The sequence below is a fragment of the Euleptes europaea genome, chromosome 13, assembly GCF_029931775.1.
Source record: "Euleptes europaea isolate rEulEur1 chromosome 13, rEulEur1.hap1, whole genome shotgun sequence".
Classification (NCBI taxonomy): domain Eukaryota; kingdom Metazoa; phylum Chordata; class Lepidosauria; order Squamata; family Sphaerodactylidae; genus Euleptes; species Euleptes europaea.
In genome coordinates this window covers 36,880,118-36,898,285 of record NC_079324.1, presented here as the reverse complement: position 1 = coordinate 36,898,285, position 18,168 = coordinate 36,880,118, and the positions used below count along the sequence as shown (strand labels likewise).

Here is an 18,168-nt window from a genome sequence, read left to right as displayed (position 1 = left end):
ATTTACATGTGAAAATTTCACAAATAATGTATACAAAGGTAGCCATGTTGTAGTTTTGTCGCCACAGCAACAACTTAATATAATTAGTTAACAATGAATCTATCATTGTAGGAGTTACATACAAAGTTAATTCTTTTTTTGTTGTTTTGTTTGTTTGTTCTTAAACTGTGAACTATACAAACTAATGATGGACTGTAGTTTTCTATACCTTAACATGCGCTTCAGTGTTGCTGTTGTTGAAGAAGATAACTAAATGAGCTGAATACATGTATTTAAAAATCTTAAACATTCTCTAACTCTCCTTCAAAAATTAAATTCATTAGTTACTAAAGATATATATATATATATATTTATATATAATATATATAAAAAAGCAGTAATGAAAAAAAATCCTTTAAAACTAACAATAAAAGAAATGGAAAAGAAAGTAACATGAATTAACCTGTTGTAGCCTAGTAGCATTTTTTTAAACTATTTACAATTATTTTAGGCTATCAACTAATAGTTTTCTTTAAAAAGTTATTACAGTCTTTAACATACAATATATTCTAAGGCCTTCCTCAGGCACATGGTAAAAATCAGATCATTAGCATCATTCATCCATTCAGGAGGAAAGGGGAAAATTAGATTTTCCTCATAAATTTCACTTTTTTAAAAAAAATGTGTGCATGTGTGAGAAATATATTAGGGATTAAAAAAAAGGAGGACTCCAGTTTCCTAACCCATTTTGTGTACAACTGTGTCCTAGCAACAACTATTATGTTAAGCAATAGGCAACGTGGAGAATACACAGGACGTGGTGAGCACATCTCTTTACCAGGTTTGATGTACCTACAACATTCAGTGTATGCTATTCTGTTTATGTAGCTAGCTAGTGTACAAAAAGGGATGTTTTTCCCCTGGCCTCAACAAAGTGACTGAGGGCATAATTCCCCAATTGCTGCTTCCTTTACATGACCCATCACAAATGAATGGGAGTTGCAAAGAAGCACTGCTGGCTGAGGTCAACCTGACCTCACCAAGGCCCACTTCTCATGCTGGTGTGTGTGTGTGTGTCCCCTCCCCAGACATGTATTAACTCCCACATTCTTTCACCCTGTGCCTGTATATGAGTACGTTTCACTGCCAGAACGAACTATACAAATGACTGGCTTCCTGACGCACCCATGAGACGAGTGACTCCAGTCGATGTTCTGCAGTTCATGGATCATTTTCAGAGCCAGAGGTGGCTAAGTTCAAAAGAACTGAGCACTAGATATACATGCCCAAAGGGGCTTTGGATTTACTTTATTTTCACACATGCCACCTAACCTCCCATTTTAGTTTCTGAGGAGTTGGTCACAGGGCATAACAGTCTGGCATTTAGGCGGGGGGGGGAGTTTAAAATGCCATTAGGAGTGCTCAAGGCCTCGGCTGCACTGAAAATAGCTCTTTGGAACCTGGCCTTGGTGTATTTTGTTCTCAGACAAGATGCTCAAGCAAGTACACAGGCACGAGTGTGACTGGTGAGACACAACCCACATCTGAAACAACACACCAGAGAATCCTGAAGCCATATTGGCAAGTGGGTGATGCACTTGCTTTGCAAAGTGCAGAGCCAGCTAGCCATGGCCGTCCACTGGTGAACACTCAAAAGTGCAGCATGCAGTACATGGCAGATTAGAGAGTGTTTGGGAGTGTTCATAAATGGAATGCAGCAGACTGGCTGGAGGGTGGGGGAGGAAACTGCTTTGTATAATATTGCAAAAAAAATGATGCTGTAAAAAAAGTGGAACCTAACATGTTCATACTAAACAAATAAAAAGACAAGTTATGTGGCAGATTATGAAAAATCATGTTCCGTACAAGAACACTATACTTAAAAAATGCAATAATTTTAAGAATACATTTTGTTTTAAATCCCTCATTCATTGTATGTGTACATATGTTAGCAGTTTAGTAACAGTATTTTTTAATATCTGTATTTCTTTTAATGAAATGACTAACGATCTTTTTTTCCCCTGTCTCAGCTTTTTTTGTTTTCTCTCTGCAATGACCCGTTTTACTCAAATTTCAGCATTTCTTGCATATTGTTTGCATAAGGCTGAGAGGAAATGGACACACATATACCAAAAAAAGGAAAGAGAGATAGAGAGAGAGAGAGAGAATGAGAACTTTGGATAAATTAAAAAAATAAGTTTTCTCAATGTGGGAAGCTTATTAAAAAATTGCTAAAATTATACCGATCTAAACAAACTTTACATACATCTCTGTAGTCAAATAAAAGATGAAATCTCTGTGTTTGTGACATTTCATTTAGAGTCACCGAGTAACCAGTGACTTTGTAAATAGAACAATGTCTATTCGGGATTTTATAGTCTGACGACTTTTCTTTCTTTCTTTCTTGAATAAAGAAGTCATTGCACAACAAGCTTAAAATAGTACTGCCTTCAAATGGCAGACTTTTACCCCCACCCGCCCCGATTGTACTGAATTTGGTGAAGTCCCTAGTGCTTCAACCTTTTCTTTAACTCAAACTCTCTTACAAATGCTAAATTTGTAAATATTTAAAAAAACAAAACAAAACTCATTGTGGCACTAAAAGAGGTCTACCCTGAACGCTCACCGCTGGAACTCCATCGTCAAAAGAACCTTTGTCTGTGTAGGTTTGGGTGTGATGCGTGTGACCTGGGGTGCAAAGGTCCAGGTGCTCAGAAGCCAATGACACCTTATAAACTAGGCAGGCTACTGATACCTTGAGTTGCTGTAGAAGTCATCAAGTAGGCTTCTCCTCCTATCTGGGCCCTAGAAAATCTTGTTAGGTCTTAAGTCTCTTATGACCCCTCGTGTGTTCTCTTTTCAGTGCTTTAAAACATGACATGAGCACTGTGAAAAAAAGGCTTACATTCTATGCAAGATGTCTTCCCCCTCCCTCCCTTCCCCCCAAGTATCATTCAATGAAAATGGGAGAGAGCTACATCAAAGTGACAAGATATACAAACAAAAAACAATTTCTAGCATTGAAAACTAAGGTTAACTTCCTGCCAAAATCATAAAGCTAACACAAGTGTATATATGTGTCCTTTCTGACTAGAGGAGATCAGGTATGTTCTCTGTTCAGGCACTGCCACAGGTTGTGCAAAACCTTTTTTTTTTTTAATATACAAATGTTTTCACCCAGAAAGTACTCAAATCCACTTTTTTCCACTAACAATGTTACAAGGCTGGGAAACAGAAAATCCGTGATGGCCCACAGGTGAACCCGTTGGTTTTTTTTTTTTTTTACTGCTGATGTAGGCGTGCTCCTTTCTAGGCAGGTATATATCCAATTTAAAATTGCTGGGAATATTTTTTTTTAAAATTGAAATTATCTGAGACTAAGTAAATAATCTCCCCCCACCCCTTTGAGCTAGACCTGTCAAGAACCTGGAAAGTAGCACGAAAATGAACATTCGTCCCTGCTCAAAATGTGAGACAGTTCCCACCACAAGAGATATGAATTTTCCAGATTTCACAGGGTTCAAACTGATAGTGAAACTCAGTTTCTGGATGAAGAAACACAAGAATTTCATTCTTTGAAATTCACGAGGGCAAAAACAGACTTTCACAGCAAAAATGCACAGAGTCCTGGAGTTTGCATACAGACGAATCCAATGTTCATGTCTTGTCAATTCCAATTTAGTCTGGCAAGTCTATTTCTCTAGTGGAAAGTATTCCAGCAACAGAATCTGAACTACCTATGAAGCTGTGCACTTCTGAAACAGAGCCACATGCTTACTGGGGAGAGTCTTATTTTATTCTTATTAAGGGGAGTTTAAAGCCATAAGGCAAGTTAAGTGCCATATCACCAATCCAAAAGGAAGAATCTGATTTGAAATGAATTCAAGTCCAAAGCGAGACCCTTAAAACAGCCATCTCCAATACTGATTATAACATATCTATTTTGGTGGAGAAAGTCGAAGACTGAACTTTCCAGTTCACATTAGACTCATCTGGGGACACTGTTTAATTCCTTTCTTTTTCTAGACCAGAAAATGTTGCAAACAGTTCTATGTTTTGGTGGAAAGCCTTCATTGGGAGCCTCTCAATTTCTTATTCAACCTGACACCATTAGGATGTGTGCTTGGGAATTCTCAGATGCTACAACTTCTATATGTAGCTTAGACTTGGGTCCTGCTGCTGCTGATTGGCGGGCTAGTTATCTGCCTGCCACATCCACTGGTGTTCTTTCTTATCAATTTTTCAGCCAACCGGTGAAAGGAATGACTTCCAAATACCCTTCCAAAGATTTTACATTTATGTCATGCAGCTGTAGCTGAGACAGACCTGGATTTCTTAGGAAAAGCCACTGGAATCAACATAAACCAGGCCCACCATGGAGTTAAAGGTAAAGGTCCCCTGTGCAAGCACAGAGTCATCCCTGACCCATGGGGTGACGTCACATCCCAACGTTTACTAGGCAGACTTTGTTGACGGGGTGGTTTGCCAGTGCCTTCCCCAGTCATCTTCCCTTACCCCAAGCAAGCTGGGTACTCATTTTACTGACCTCGGGAGGATGGAAAGCTGAGTCAACCTTGAGCCGGCTACCTGAAACCGACTTCCGTTGGGATTGAATTCAGATCATGAGCAGAGCTTGGACTGCAGTACTGCAGCTTACCACTCTGCACCACGGGGCTCACTACCATGGAGTTAGGGGTGTTGTTTTCACGAATAAAGAGGGAAGGTTCTACAGAACTGACTAGAGGGTTGCCAACACCTTCTCTTGGCCAATGAAGATTTATTTCAATCTTAACATTTTATGATTTATTTCAATCATTACCATAAGTGCAAACTGCGTCTTTGGAGAGCCTATTCATTCAAAGGATTCTGTCTGCATTATGACTCATCTATGCACTTTGTGGCATTAATGGATGTAGCAGCAATTAATTAAGGCAGTAATTCCTGAAATTCTGTTGTGTTCTGGACCACTGTGCCAATTCACTTGCTCCCTGTGGACTGTCTTGTTCTTCTACACTGTGATCATCACATGAGCGAACCTTTGATGGATTGACTTCCAACCCAGAACAGCAATATCTCAACTATCAAGGCATGAGAAAATCTAGGAACCACTGCTTGGCCACCAAGCAACGCACCCTGCTTCCCTTTGCCCTATAGGTTCAGTGAGGCTGTGTCACAGTTATAAAAGGAGCCAAGTTTTAACTGTGCATTTTTGTTACTGCTTACTCCAAAAAAGGCATTCAGTACATTCCTCTGTTGCTTTTATCACGATCTTACAAACCACTAAGTTAATGAAATGGCCATCTCCCCCTCCTCTAACTTTTTTCTTACTCATCTTGCTCTTCATCAGTCCGAAGATACCAAAATGCACCACAGCCAAATTAAAAACACACGAGACTGGAACTTGTTCTCTGTGTCATTCACTACCACCACCTCCCCTTGTGTCCACACTAAGAGGCACTAACATGGATTAGAATCCGAACTTCCTCCATGAAGTTGCATTGCCAGCATACTGAGAAATGGTTCTGAGCACACATTGGAAACAGCAAATCTTTGGAAGAAACATCCAGATGAGTTCAGCTATTCTGTTCCTTCCTATTGTAATGCAGTTTAAGGAAAGTGGTGAAATGACTGTTCTCTGACAATGAAACAGGCATTTTGTCAGGAGAACGGACAGCAGAGGTATTCATTTGGTGCTACTTTCCTGGGTTAAGCAGAGGATGTGGGGATCAGTTATTTACATTTTAATGGAAAAGTGATGCTTTCTTCCCTCTGGCTCTGCATCTGCTAGCTTGGTGGGGTTTCGTTCCCAATGGCAAGAAAGCAACAGTTTCCCCATGAACAGGTCCTGCATCTTTTCTATCAACTGTGAGGTTATTCTTTTTAAAAAAACCAAAAACCCAGGATTGATAAAATATTTAAAAACATTGTGCGCCATTTGCAGCCAAAAATGGCACTTGAATGCAGACATTCTCTTTCCTGTCATCCAAGTGAAAATCAGCTCAGCCTGGAGGGTTTTCTGAAAGCAGCCAAGCTGCTATCCCTCTTTGATTGTGGCATTTTCCAATTATTTCCTGGACCGGCAGGTACCCCTTCTTATAGCTTGCAACAAATGTTTACAGACCCATTTTGAGTCTAGTTTTCAGACCGAGGTTTCAACAAACCACATTTTTTTGTTTTATAAAATACAGCAAATGTCTGAACATTCTTGTGTCTTGCCTTTTCTTTTTTCTTTTCTTTTTAGAAAAAAGCACATAATTCCTGTTTCCCACTATAACATTCTTAGCTTGTCATATTTTTAAAAAAGAAAGAGAACTGATAACCACCACTGTATATGAAAATGTAAGACATTGTGATAATGAAAAAAAATGGTGTTGAGTATACTTGATAACAATGTACATGTCATTGTCTTTCTCCAAACAAATCAATAGGCTAGGATGTAAACAAAACAGTAAGATAACACTTTGAAAAACAGACAAACATTTATCCATCGACAATAGAACAGTAAACTGACAGTCCACTGTGCAGGAGAACTTTGTCTTGATGGTAGTCAGAAAAATGCCTTTAAACTGTGTTAAAGGAGGGCGTTATAAAAGTCTATTATCATAAGTTCTCTACTTCTATATCTTGTATAACAGAGCGCTGTTTGTTAATTGTTTCTATAGTGCTTTAAATTTTTATTTTTCATAAATTTTTGACATTCCCGTGGATCAGTTTTTGGTTAACATGTCGGCTGCGGTAGGCTTAACTGTGTGGGTGTCGTAGAGGAAGAAAGAAGGGCATATACATACAGAGAGCCCAAGTGCAGCTTCCCACCAACAGAGAGAAAGATGTCCAGATACTCCATGATTTCATGGTTTTGAATTTCAAAATGGTTTACTGGAAGCAAGGAAAGAGAGAAAGAAAAAAACATGTCAACAAGGAAACTTTAAAAAAGGCTCCCCCCCCCCTGCCGACTACTATGTAACTCTGCAGAAAATGGCACAGCATTCAGCCTTATGGAAATCTTGGTTTTCATTTTTTTTTTAAAGTAAGCTTCTAGTCCTTATGGCTACAGGACATACGTGAAAGTATGCAGGAAATATCTGCTGAAATCCCAAAAGCCATTGACTTGGTGAATAAGATTTTGAGCAGCTGCTCAAAAGTTCTACCAGGACTTCATATTAAAGAAACAAGTTTCCAGTTCTAATAACTGCACAGATACCCAGTATGTGGCAATGTCTGCAGAAAGTTGGCTGAATAAGTTTTCCACTGAGCTGCTTGCCTTCACACCATGACAAACTGGAATGAAACAGGCAAAAACTGATCATTTAATATTTGCAGAATGTATTGTCAAACAGAAACGAAGCACACGCTGCAGAATTCAGCTGGTCTTTGGTTCACAGTTTGATTTAACAGTGCAGAAGTGTAACTTTTTAAAAGCATGGAACACATAGGGCCCTTGATTCAAGTAGCTGTCCTTAATAGGACCCCATCTATGCTCCATACAGCTCTGCTGTGTACAAAGAACCCCATGTACAAGCAGGAGCTTCCACGTTTGTCTCGACTTAAGTTTTATCCTTAAGAAAGGGCTGGATTAACCATTAGGTCTAGTATGCTACAGAGTGCTGTGGCACCAACCAAACTGAGGCCCTTCATGCTGCGTGACTCATTACAGTGTTAAAATACCCTGCCAAGAAATGGCCACAAAACATGCCACTTTGTAGACTATAAACAGTCAAAGGCATGTTTGGTTATGTGCCTCTCCCCTCTCTACCCAAACACTGGGCCATTCCAAATGAGAGTTAGACAGAGAGGATCTAACACTTCCTATACTAAAAAAAACAGGACTGTGAATGCAGCGCTGGGTAAGAATCTAAACAGGCCCAAATTTAATTAGCTCTTAGACTGCAGCAATGAGATTTGCTGGCTCTTATTTTGCAGCACAGAACCCAGGGGTACCTTGGAACTTAACAGGAACATACCGTTCTGCTGCATCCTTCTACATCTGTGAGACAAACATGCTGTTGTTTAGTTCATCTACTGATAACTGGGATATCTGCAATGAAACAAGAAGCAAAACATCAACAACATTTCCTTGCATTTATTTCATCCATTTGTTTTAGCGTCTATCAATAGCTTATATAGCATCCCATTGAAGTGAATGGGGAAAGTGCCATTGGTCTGAATGGCTGAGAATGCCATCTCCTTATCACCTATAACATCAGAGGTGACTTGGAGAACCAAAGGACAGAGAAGCAGAAATGAGAAAATGTCAAGGCCTGGATATCCATTTGGGGAGGCCTTGTCGCATATCACTTTTATTGCACAGGTACATAGCCATACACAGAGAACGTAGGTCCCAAAACAAACTGGGCTTCAAACACTTCCTAGCGGGTCTATTTTATCGCATTTTTAAAAAAAAATTAAGAAGGGAAACAAAAAAACCTCTACATAGCGTGCTACTTGCAATTACAGTGAGGGGACAAAACACACAGGCACACAAAGAATCTTAGCACTGATATATCGCTTTTGGAAACTTTGTTTAACAGTTGTAAAGTGGTATATTAGCTTAGTAAAATAAACAATTAAAACAAACAAACCAGCCATGTCTACACCTTACCCTACCACACCCTGAAAAACTGATGTTGTCTCTCAGTTTGTAGCTACAGGCTCCATATGGCTATCAGCACCCTGCAAATAAAGGAATGCCTGCTTCTTCCTCTAAAGCAATGCCAAATCTGCCATTTTATCATGTGCTAAATATACAACTGGCATTGTGGTTATCATCATGTATAGGAAAATACTTCATTTGCACCGAGATCTTTCCTGGCCCATTTAGGGCAAAACCAATCACATTCCTGGCCGGGGGGGCGGGAGTTGGTACAGAAAGGTCAGGACTGGTGTGGAAGCAGTATCCTTTATTTTGAATTAAGTTCTGTCTCAGTTCATGTCTCCCGACAGAGCAACGGTCCCAGCTATATGGTCCAACTTAGTTGGGCAAAACAGAAAGCTGCTCTCAATACACTATTAATGGTTTGGATGGGTTAACGACTTCTTCAATAAGCCACAATCTTTAATCACTAAAATCAACTTTTTTTCTTTCTTTTTAACAGATCCTCTCATTTCTGCTTTCTGTCTAGGGTAGAGGGACTGAAATACCACAAGGAAGAACATTTGATATGATATTTCTGTTAGGGAATAGAAAGCAGAAGCAACACAAATGAAATCACAGTACTTGGGTGCCATTTCTAATCACGGCTTGGATGATCTGACAGAGAAGACGCCATTGTTCAAAGGCTTCGCTCTGCCAGGTCTGGGGACTCAGCCCCCTCCTATGTTTGGAACCATTCAAAAAACACACACCCCAAAAAGCCACTGTCCCATCACCAATCCCAAATGTATACACATCGCCTTTCCAAAGGATCCCATCCCTCATGGGGCAACATTGACCAGTTGGTAGTGCTGGACAATTAAGGATGACAAGGCAGAAGAGAATGGAAATATTCACGGCTGAAACACATTACGTTTGCCATAGGGTTGCCACCAAAAACCGGCACAGTGTAATGAGAGATCCTCGTCTGGCTGTACACATGAAGCTGCCTTAAACTGGATCTGACCCTTGGTCCATCAAAGTCAGTACTGTCTACTCAGACTGGCAGCGGCTTTCCAGGGTCTCAGGTAGAGGTCTTTCACATCACCTCCTTGCCTAGTCCCTTTAACTGGAGATGCCAGGGATTGAACCCGGGACCTTCTGCAGGCCAAGCAGATGCTCTGCCACTGAGCCACAGCCCCTCCCCTTCCACAGCCCCTGTAATACATGGAAAAGAGAGTGCTGCCATCATGAGTCTCCACATCTCTGCCTCTGGCTACCAGGAACAGGGAAAGAGGGCATGGAGATTCATAGGGCATAGGGGCAATCGCCCATAATGGAGATAGTGATGGCAGTAATTTTAAGAGTTTTTACATGTCCAGCCAAGACAATCATCATTTCACATGGGGAGGTGTTTTTGAAGTGTGCCCCTTGTGGCAAAAACAATGCTTCTTCTAACCCCTACATGACCTGTGGGGAGACAGACGCTCAGCCCCATGTGGGATGCGGTCCTGCATAGCCCCTGCACATCTGAACATTGCAAAATAAAGCTATTGAAAGGGCCAAACCTGATTGGCTGTAGCAGTTGCAGCGAAAGGAACGCTGGTGGCAGGTGTTGTTGCTGCAGACACAGTGGTGGGCGTAGCACCGTGCATCATGGGAACTTTTCAGTAGGGAGCCATGGAAGCGACATAACGGGAGGGTGGAGTGTTTATGTAACCATGGCAACATGTGGTGGGGGTGTGGCAGGAATCACAGCAACAAGCCATGTGACGTCATGGAAGGATACACCAGGGCATGGCATGCAATCACAGTGCAAAGCAAAACAGCATCGGGAAGGGGAAAATAAAAGAGAAAAAAGGGGAAAAAGCCAATTACAATTATAATTAAGGAAAAAAACTTAAAACATTCTCAACACTCAGTAACATTTATAAGCAGAACAATGATGTAGAAGACTCCAGGGGCCAAATTTCCAAAGGTAGGTGGGAAGGAGCAAAACATCCCAAGGTTGGTGCTACTACTGGCCACAGCTGGCTAAATTAACACCTGAGATGGACCATGCCAATGCAGTTTGCTCTTGTGGGGCACATGTGGCCACCACACCCTAGTCCCACCCTACTTTGAAAGATTGCCCCCCACCATTTATGAATTCAAAAAACATGGTGCACTTCTGAGCATGTATTCGGACAAGATGCTTCCGCCCAGACACGTTTTGGTTACAATCCCACAGGGCATTATGGCTGGCAGCGGCAACATCCCTTCCCATTGTGTTCTTTCGAGCTGCATGACAACTGGGCCCGGCTGCAGCTACATGGAGCCACTAGTTCTGTGACAAGGCTGTTTGTGGGTGCAAATTCACTGTGTTTATCTGTTTCAATCCGTTTAACAGGGCATGGCCAAGTTCCTCCCAAGGGCAGAGCAGGGAAAAGAATGTAAGTTTCCAACAACATTTCCCACATCCAGAAAAATGGAAACAACACTTGAGAGAAAAGAGAGAGGGGGGGGGGGAAATGGACAGAGAGGCAGCTTGTTTTAAAGACTCCTTGATGCTTTGAAAGGGCTGCTAGTTTTTAACAGAATGTGGTTGCTTGAAAAAAGAGCATTAACCAAGAGGTGAAGGCTAATTTGACCCCCAGACGAGGGAAGGAAGGAAGGCAGCAAAGGTGCCTGACAGGCTCCCTGTAGGAATTATGAGCTCAAAATTGCAAGTGGAAAAGCAAGAGGCCCAGCTCTGGTCTCTGATGTACTTGTCTGCCATTAAAGAACAGGGAAGGCCCTGTTTAGACTGGGTTTTGGGAGCAAGAGTGGCTGAAGTTATGGACATCAATTTTGATGTGCCCCATCCTGATAGACAGTCATACTTAAAAATGAAATCTAACTGTCCAGTCCAGAAACCAACTACATCAAGAAACTCTCAACCCTCATTGAGCTGATAATTTTGTTTCTGGTTGCAGGTGATGGTGGTGGAGAGACTCTCAAATGCCTGGATGCTCCTCTGACATAACCCTCCTTTCTCTGCACTTAGAAAACTAGCATGTCATTCCCTTCTGCCTGACCTCTCTTTTCCCGGTGTGTGTGCATGAGATGGGGATGTGTCTGTATGGAGAAGCATTTGATCATCTGAACCCCCATCTAGCCACCGCAGTTTGGTAGTTAGTGTCAGATGAAGACCAAGGCAAGGGAGGGGGGATCTAGGGTTGCCAGCTCTGGGTTGGGAAATACCTGGAGATTTTTGGGGGTGGAGCCTGAGTAGGGTGGGGTTTGGTGAGGGGAGGGGCTTCAATGGGTTATACTAGCATACAGTCCACTTTCCAAAGTGGCCATTTTCTTCAGGTGAACTGATCTATGTTGCCTGGAGATCAGTTGTAATAGCGGGACATCTCCAGCCACCACGTGGAAGTTGGCAACTCTAGGGGGGACCTAGGTTCAGCCATAAACTTTCCTGGATGACCACTTGCACTTTCTCTTAGCTTAGGCCATCTTACAAGGTTGTTGTGAAGATAACATGGAGGAAGGGAGAATCATGGGCACTGCCCTGAATTCCTGGGAGGAAAGGCAGCATAAAAATGTGATACATAGATGGGTCTAGAATCTGAAGTGATAAGAGCCCAACACAGATTTACCAAGTCATTAGAATTAGGTTTCAAAGTGTGCTTAACTCTGGCATCTATGCCTGCATCCCTACACTACTACAAAGTAGTGTAATGGTATAATAGTTGCTGACCACGGGCACATGGAAAAGTCATCTGCACCTTGGATATTTGGTCTGATAAGGAGAGACTCTAGCTATTGCCCATTAGGATGCGTACCGCAGGGGCCACTGATCTGGTTACCTAATGAAGACTAGACTGTTGGCTGCTGTGGGAAGGAATTCGGCAGGCACAGCTAGGACAGTTGTCATCCCCTCTCCTAAAACAAGGGCAGGAGTGTTGCTTTAATGCTCCATAGTCCAAATGTTTTGCCCTGACCTGGATAGCCCCAGGCTAGCCCGATCTCGTCAGATCTCAGAAGCTAAGCAAGGTCGGCCCTGGTTAGTATTTGGATGGGCAACCTCCAAGGAATACCAGGGCCGTGACGCGGAGGCAGGCCCATGGCAAACCACCTCGGAATGCCTCTTGTCTTGAAAACCATATGGGGTCACCATAAGTCCGCTGTGACTTGATTGCACCAAAAAAAAGTCCAAATGTTTAGGGTGGTTTTGTGCTGCAAAGGCAAGGCTTTGCGCAGTTAGCATTATGGGATACTTCCTGGGCTTAGTTGACAGCATGGGAGGCTGCACTCAGCATGTTTATGTTGCATGGATAACCCAGCTTCAAACCTGGTTAGCAATCCCAGCTAAGGAGATTAGGAATTGTGAACAATTCAGCACTGTCATCAGTGGCAGGTTTCTTTAGTGGTGGCGACTTTGGGTGGGATACAGGTGATGACACTTTATAATGTGTTCCAAAGCAGTTTCATTTGTAAGTGCAGAGCACACAACTAAAACCCTCTCTGCTTCTTGGAGGAGAAAAACTATGGCCAAGAACGCAACTTTTTGTATATGCCTATCTGCCCACCCCTCACAACCTCCTTTTTCTCCTTATGTTAATGGAAAGGAACTCTTAAATTTACGCACACGTAAGCCAAGAAAGCCCTGGGATACAGTGACAGTCACATGATCCAAAAGACAACCACAGCTTCTTTTTTGTCACAGAACCAGCTTGAATGCTGGGAGTTCATCCGTTCTATGTTGGCTTATTAGTAAGACTATACCAAATAGTCTCCCATTTTTATTTTTGAAATTAAAAAAATACTTTTGGGGTGGAAGACCTCCTTAATCGAGTGAATATCCATTCTTTTTAAAATCCCGTTTGCTGCCAATCAGCTCCCTTAGCTGCTTCTTCCTGGACTACTCACATGAGTGAATGGGATGGCATCCTAACACAGCCAATCAGATTTGGCTATGTAATGATGCTTCCAAAGGCAAACCAAGGCAATTCAGACTGAGAACAATGCTTCCTGGACCAGCCACAACGATGATCCCAGCCAATCAGGGATCACCCTAGTGAACAGGATGGAAACCTGGACACTACGTAGTCGTGGCTACATAGCGATGTCACCAAGGGCAAACAAAGCCAATCGAGGGAGACAGCACAAGAGGGTAATGTCAATGAACAGGCATTGTAAAAATAAAAATAAGTCAAAAGCTTTTTGACACTGCCGGAAGTATTCCTGACGTACAGTGTGTACTTTCGGCCTGTCCAGCCCTACTTATTAGTCATCAAGTCCAGCACATTGCCACAGACATGAGAAAGGGACATGGCCATCTCAGCTGTTAAGACACAGTGGATTTTTAGCCACAGCACATCACGGCACATCACACCGCACACCCCATTCCCCCTCCCTGCCACCTCCACCGGCAACACAGAGGAAAACACGGCCTCGTTCAAGTTAGGAAAAGTTGAAGTTTGTGGAGAGAAACCTACCAACACTTGCTGTGGGAGTCATGCACAGCACAGACCCTGCACACCATGCAGTGAAGCGTGGAAAGATGAACAGAAGGGACATTTCATTAGTGAAGCAGTTAAAACGTGTTAAGAGATCACTCTTTCAATTCAAAGAAAAGGAGGTTATTTTTGGCCATTGCTGCTGCAGCACCCGTACCTAAAGACCATGCCCCCCCACCCCCACCCCGAAAACAAGAAACCCAGATTTGGCACCATCCAATTTGTATTGCAGCCTTGAATTCTTGGATTCTTGGTAGCAAAGTTTGGGATGAGTTTTGAACACGCACACACACACCCTTGCAAGCGTGGCCCCACTTAATGTCACATCGGCTTTTGTGTAGGCTAATGCCCAACAAACTCATGCCATGATCCGAAGCTCTGCAGAGCTGTGATGTAAGAAGCAACACACAAAGCAGGGGCTTTCTCATCCAACATAAAATGCAGGGATGGACCATGCGCACACGGGCGTTCTTTGGCATCAAAGTCCAGGATGAAGCCTTTGCTGCAGCTGCTGCTCTCCCCCCCCCCTTTGTAGACTGCAAATCTTTGTGTGTGTGCATGCGCATGTGCACACTGGTAACCAGATCACACTTTCGAGCTGCAAGCTGGCTTCCAAATATATGCATTACCTGGACTAGAAAAGCACTGCACTTGACCCAGGAGTTTCACCAACGGCAGCTCAGGTTAAATTATTCCTCTGTTAACACTGAAGCTCGCTTATTTGTGCTGTGACAGGATCATATCATATATTTCCTTACCTGTGTTCTATATAACTGACTGCTGCAGGTGGTGGCAGAGAAATGCAGTGGTACAATCCTGTGCCTCAGTGTTATGGGATTTGGGGGGGGGAGAATATGACACAGGGCTCCCATTTCGCGCAGCAACCCAGTGTTGATTGCAATGTGCACTTCTGTCCTTAGAACAAAACTGGGAGGGAGTTCATCGGATTATATAGCAAATGGCATTTCAAGAAGGCTCAGTTTCCCTGCTGTGCAACTGGGCAGTGCCATGGGCCAATGGCAGGGCACATGCTTTGCATGGGAAAAGGATCTCAGGATCATTTACACATACAGGGCAATGAGGTATGAACCGAAGAGGCAGAATGGACTGCACTGCTGGGGGTGGATTTTAAGTTCTGAATGTTCATTTGCACAAACAATCCCATACAAACAGAAGATCAGCATAGCAGGCAGACAGATTTGACTCCCTTGCTAGGCTTGCTGTGATAAGTTTTCCATTTGCTGGTGTGTGCGTGTGTGTTAACACAGGAAAACACTCCAAATGTGATCTTCCACCTGTAGGCAGCTGCTTCATTCTCCTGACCGCATGAACTGGGCCTGAGATGTTTAGTTATGGATTTAGTTATAGCCTTTTCTGTTCACTTCGGTTATTCTCACACAGCCAACTGCACAGAGGAGCAGAGACCTTATATCTTTAGTAGTCATGCGAAAGAGAGGATTTGGGGATGGGGCCGTAGATTAGCCATACTGCCCATGTTCTATATGCAAAAGGACAAAGGTTCAACCTCTGGCCTTTCTAGATGAAAGGATCTTAGGTAGCAGGTGAAGACTTCTCTCCTCCTGAGACCTGGGAGAGCCGCTGCCAGTCACAGCAGATGGTCCCGATCTAGATGGACCAACAGTCTGACTCAATTCAGGACAGCTTCATATACATTCTGATGAAGCTTACCACACAAGGATGAGAAAAGTCGCACTCTCGCAACCCTTTGCTTGTATAGAGTTATTAAAAACCCTGCTCTCCTTTGCCTGTGCAGTGTCCTTGAAGAACACCTGCCAAATGAGTTGCAATTCCCATTTTACAGACTGGGGAACTGAGGGTATCTGGGGAGAGCACTGGGCATATCTTTCATGCTTTATGAAGAAGAAGGGATTTTGATGGAGCACGACTGCAATGTAGGGGATGAGAAAAGGAACACATCCTTTCAAGAACTGTTCTTAGGTAGAAGTCTTGCTTCTCTCTACACAGAATTATGTTTTTCACATTCCCCCATCTTGGCTTCCTTTGATAAGGAAAAGCAGCTGCAGGTAGCTTAGGGTTCAGCAAAGGACCAGTGTTGGGTTTTTTTTAAAAAAATAATTCCTACCCAACCATTTGTGAACTTAAAATAACTTCCTCTCCCCTGCTGCTTTTCTTCCTATGGAAAAATTTACCAGGACTTTTCTCTTTTACCTATAGCCGAGAAAAGCAAAGGGGCAGGTGAGAGGGAAAAGCAATCTGCATGGCATGGAGGAAGTGGACAGAGTGAAGTATCTCCCTCCTTCTTTCAAAATACTATTTATATATTTTAAAAATTTATACTTTGCCCTTCCAGTACCTCAGGGCAGCTTGTAACAGTACTAAAAACAGGCCTGTACTGCAAATAATTAAACAAAACCCCAGTCGACCAAAAGGGGGAGGGGCGAACACAGAAAGAAACAGCCTGTCAACAAAACTACAAATGCCACTATAGCATCAACCAAATAGTTTCTCAAACAGAAATGGTGTGCAGGCCATCCTAAAGGCTGGGAGGGATAAGGCTTTTTTTTCACTCTGAGAGACCACCCCACCAGGTTGGGGTAACTGCAGGGAAAGCTTGAGGGCACCCAATGAGCAGAAGACTCAAGACAGACAAAAGAAAGTACTTCTTCACACCGTGTGTAATTAACTTGCGGAAAGCGATGCCACAGGATCGAGTGACAGGTGGTACCTCAGATGGATTTAAAAGGGAATTCGACTAATTAATTAATTAATAACGCAAGGTCTATTGATGGTTCATGTTCTGAAGGCCACCAGAGTAACTATTTGTTCCTGCTTGGGGTCTTTCCAAAGCATCTGACCGGCCTCTGTGGGGAACAGAACACTTCACTAGATGGGCCTTTAGTCTGATCCAGTAGGGCACTTATGAAATTTTGTGTAGACAAAAAAGGATAGGGTTAAACAGTTCCTCTCCCTCCTCCATCTGAACCTGATCAAAGAAAGCCTTCAGGAAAAAGAATAATGAAACGGGCATGGTTATCCAAAGCACAATATTTTTATTCTTTTAAAACACAGCCCTGCTTAAGATCTCTGGTGTGCGTTTTCTGTTCTGAACTGCAAGAACACAGGGCTGCTATTCAGGACTGAGTTAACTATGCTGAAGCCAGTCTTGTAAACAGACACTTCCCTAATTGTCTATATGGCAAAGAAGAATCACCTCTAAGCACCCAAGTAGGAAAATTCTGTGCTTCAGTAGCTGTGATGCTTGCCCTTCCCTCCTCTTTGAGCATTTAATGTACTATAAATGACCAACATGCGTAGGTGTATTCTGGAAAGCAGTTTGGTGAACATTTTTTGAACACGAGTGACTTCTGCAGGCTTGTTTGCAAGGTTTTGTTGCAGCCTTTTGTTTTCAATAATCTTGAGTACGTCTAAGTGCTGGACCGCAGCCAGCTTTATAGGCCAGCTCTACCAACTATCCAAGAATCCAGGAATTGGCTCACGGTTAATTTAGCAGAACCACAAAGGGAGGAAGATGAGGTAAGAATCAGAGAACGACATGGAAACGTTTTTCACATTCGGTTTTTTAGCAGCTACTCGAAAGGAAATAGGAATCCCAAATGCTTTTGCTTTTAATCAGTGAAGGGACAGAGAACAAAAACAAAAAAAAACAGCAATGTATCAACAGGGACTGGCTCTGGAGCTACCCGACGTTCCATACAGTTTAATCAAATCTTGGAAAGGGTTTCGTGAAAGCGTGATCACACCTGAAGCTTCAGGTGATGCCTCACACTTGCACCGGTTGCAATGACTGGTTTTTAAGTCTACAGGAATCCGGTCGCCTTCAGCAAGCCACTAACAGCTCTGAAGCCAGAGCAGGGTGGGGCTGGGGACAGTTGGGGTATCTGCAGTCCATGTCTCATTGCAACGAATACAGCACCGCTGGCCTCCCGTGCAAAACTCCAAATGTCATTCTTTAAACATGGCGGGTGCAACGAGATGTTCCCAAAGATATGCCTTCCCAAGGGAGTCAAAGCACTCCCTACCCCATTGTGCCCGGCGACCAAGAGCTGCCCTAGATCTTCAGCCACTGAGGATACTTGGCAAGGTACTTGGAGGAGAGATGAATTCCTTACTTCATCCCGTTGTGGTAACACC

General features: G+C 43.0%; 1 protein-coding gene across 5 annotated transcripts in view; it reads right to left on the bottom strand.

The window, feature by feature from the left end:
- Nucleotides 1-6,232: 6,232 nt before the first annotated feature.
- Nucleotides 6,233-18,168, bottom strand: part of MBNL3 (muscleblind like splicing regulator 3) — a 98,527-nt gene continuing 86,591 nt past the window's right edge. For 3 of the 5 annotated variants that reach the window (XM_056859377.1, XM_056859373.1, XM_056859375.1), the window contains 4 exons: nt 14,014-14,049; nt 10,117-10,211; nt 7,941-8,014; nt 6,233-6,855 (listed from right to left, as the gene is read on the bottom strand). In XM_056859377.1, coding sequence (XP_056715355.1) covers nt 7,958-8,014; nt 10,117-10,211; nt 14,014-14,049 — 188 coding nt within the window. In that variant the 3' untranslated portion in view covers nt 6,233-6,855; nt 7,941-7,957. The remainder of the gene's footprint in view (nt 6,856-7,940; nt 8,015-10,116; nt 10,212-14,013; nt 14,050-18,168) is intronic. The other 2 variants (XM_056859374.1, XM_056859376.1) reach the window with 1 other exon arrangement.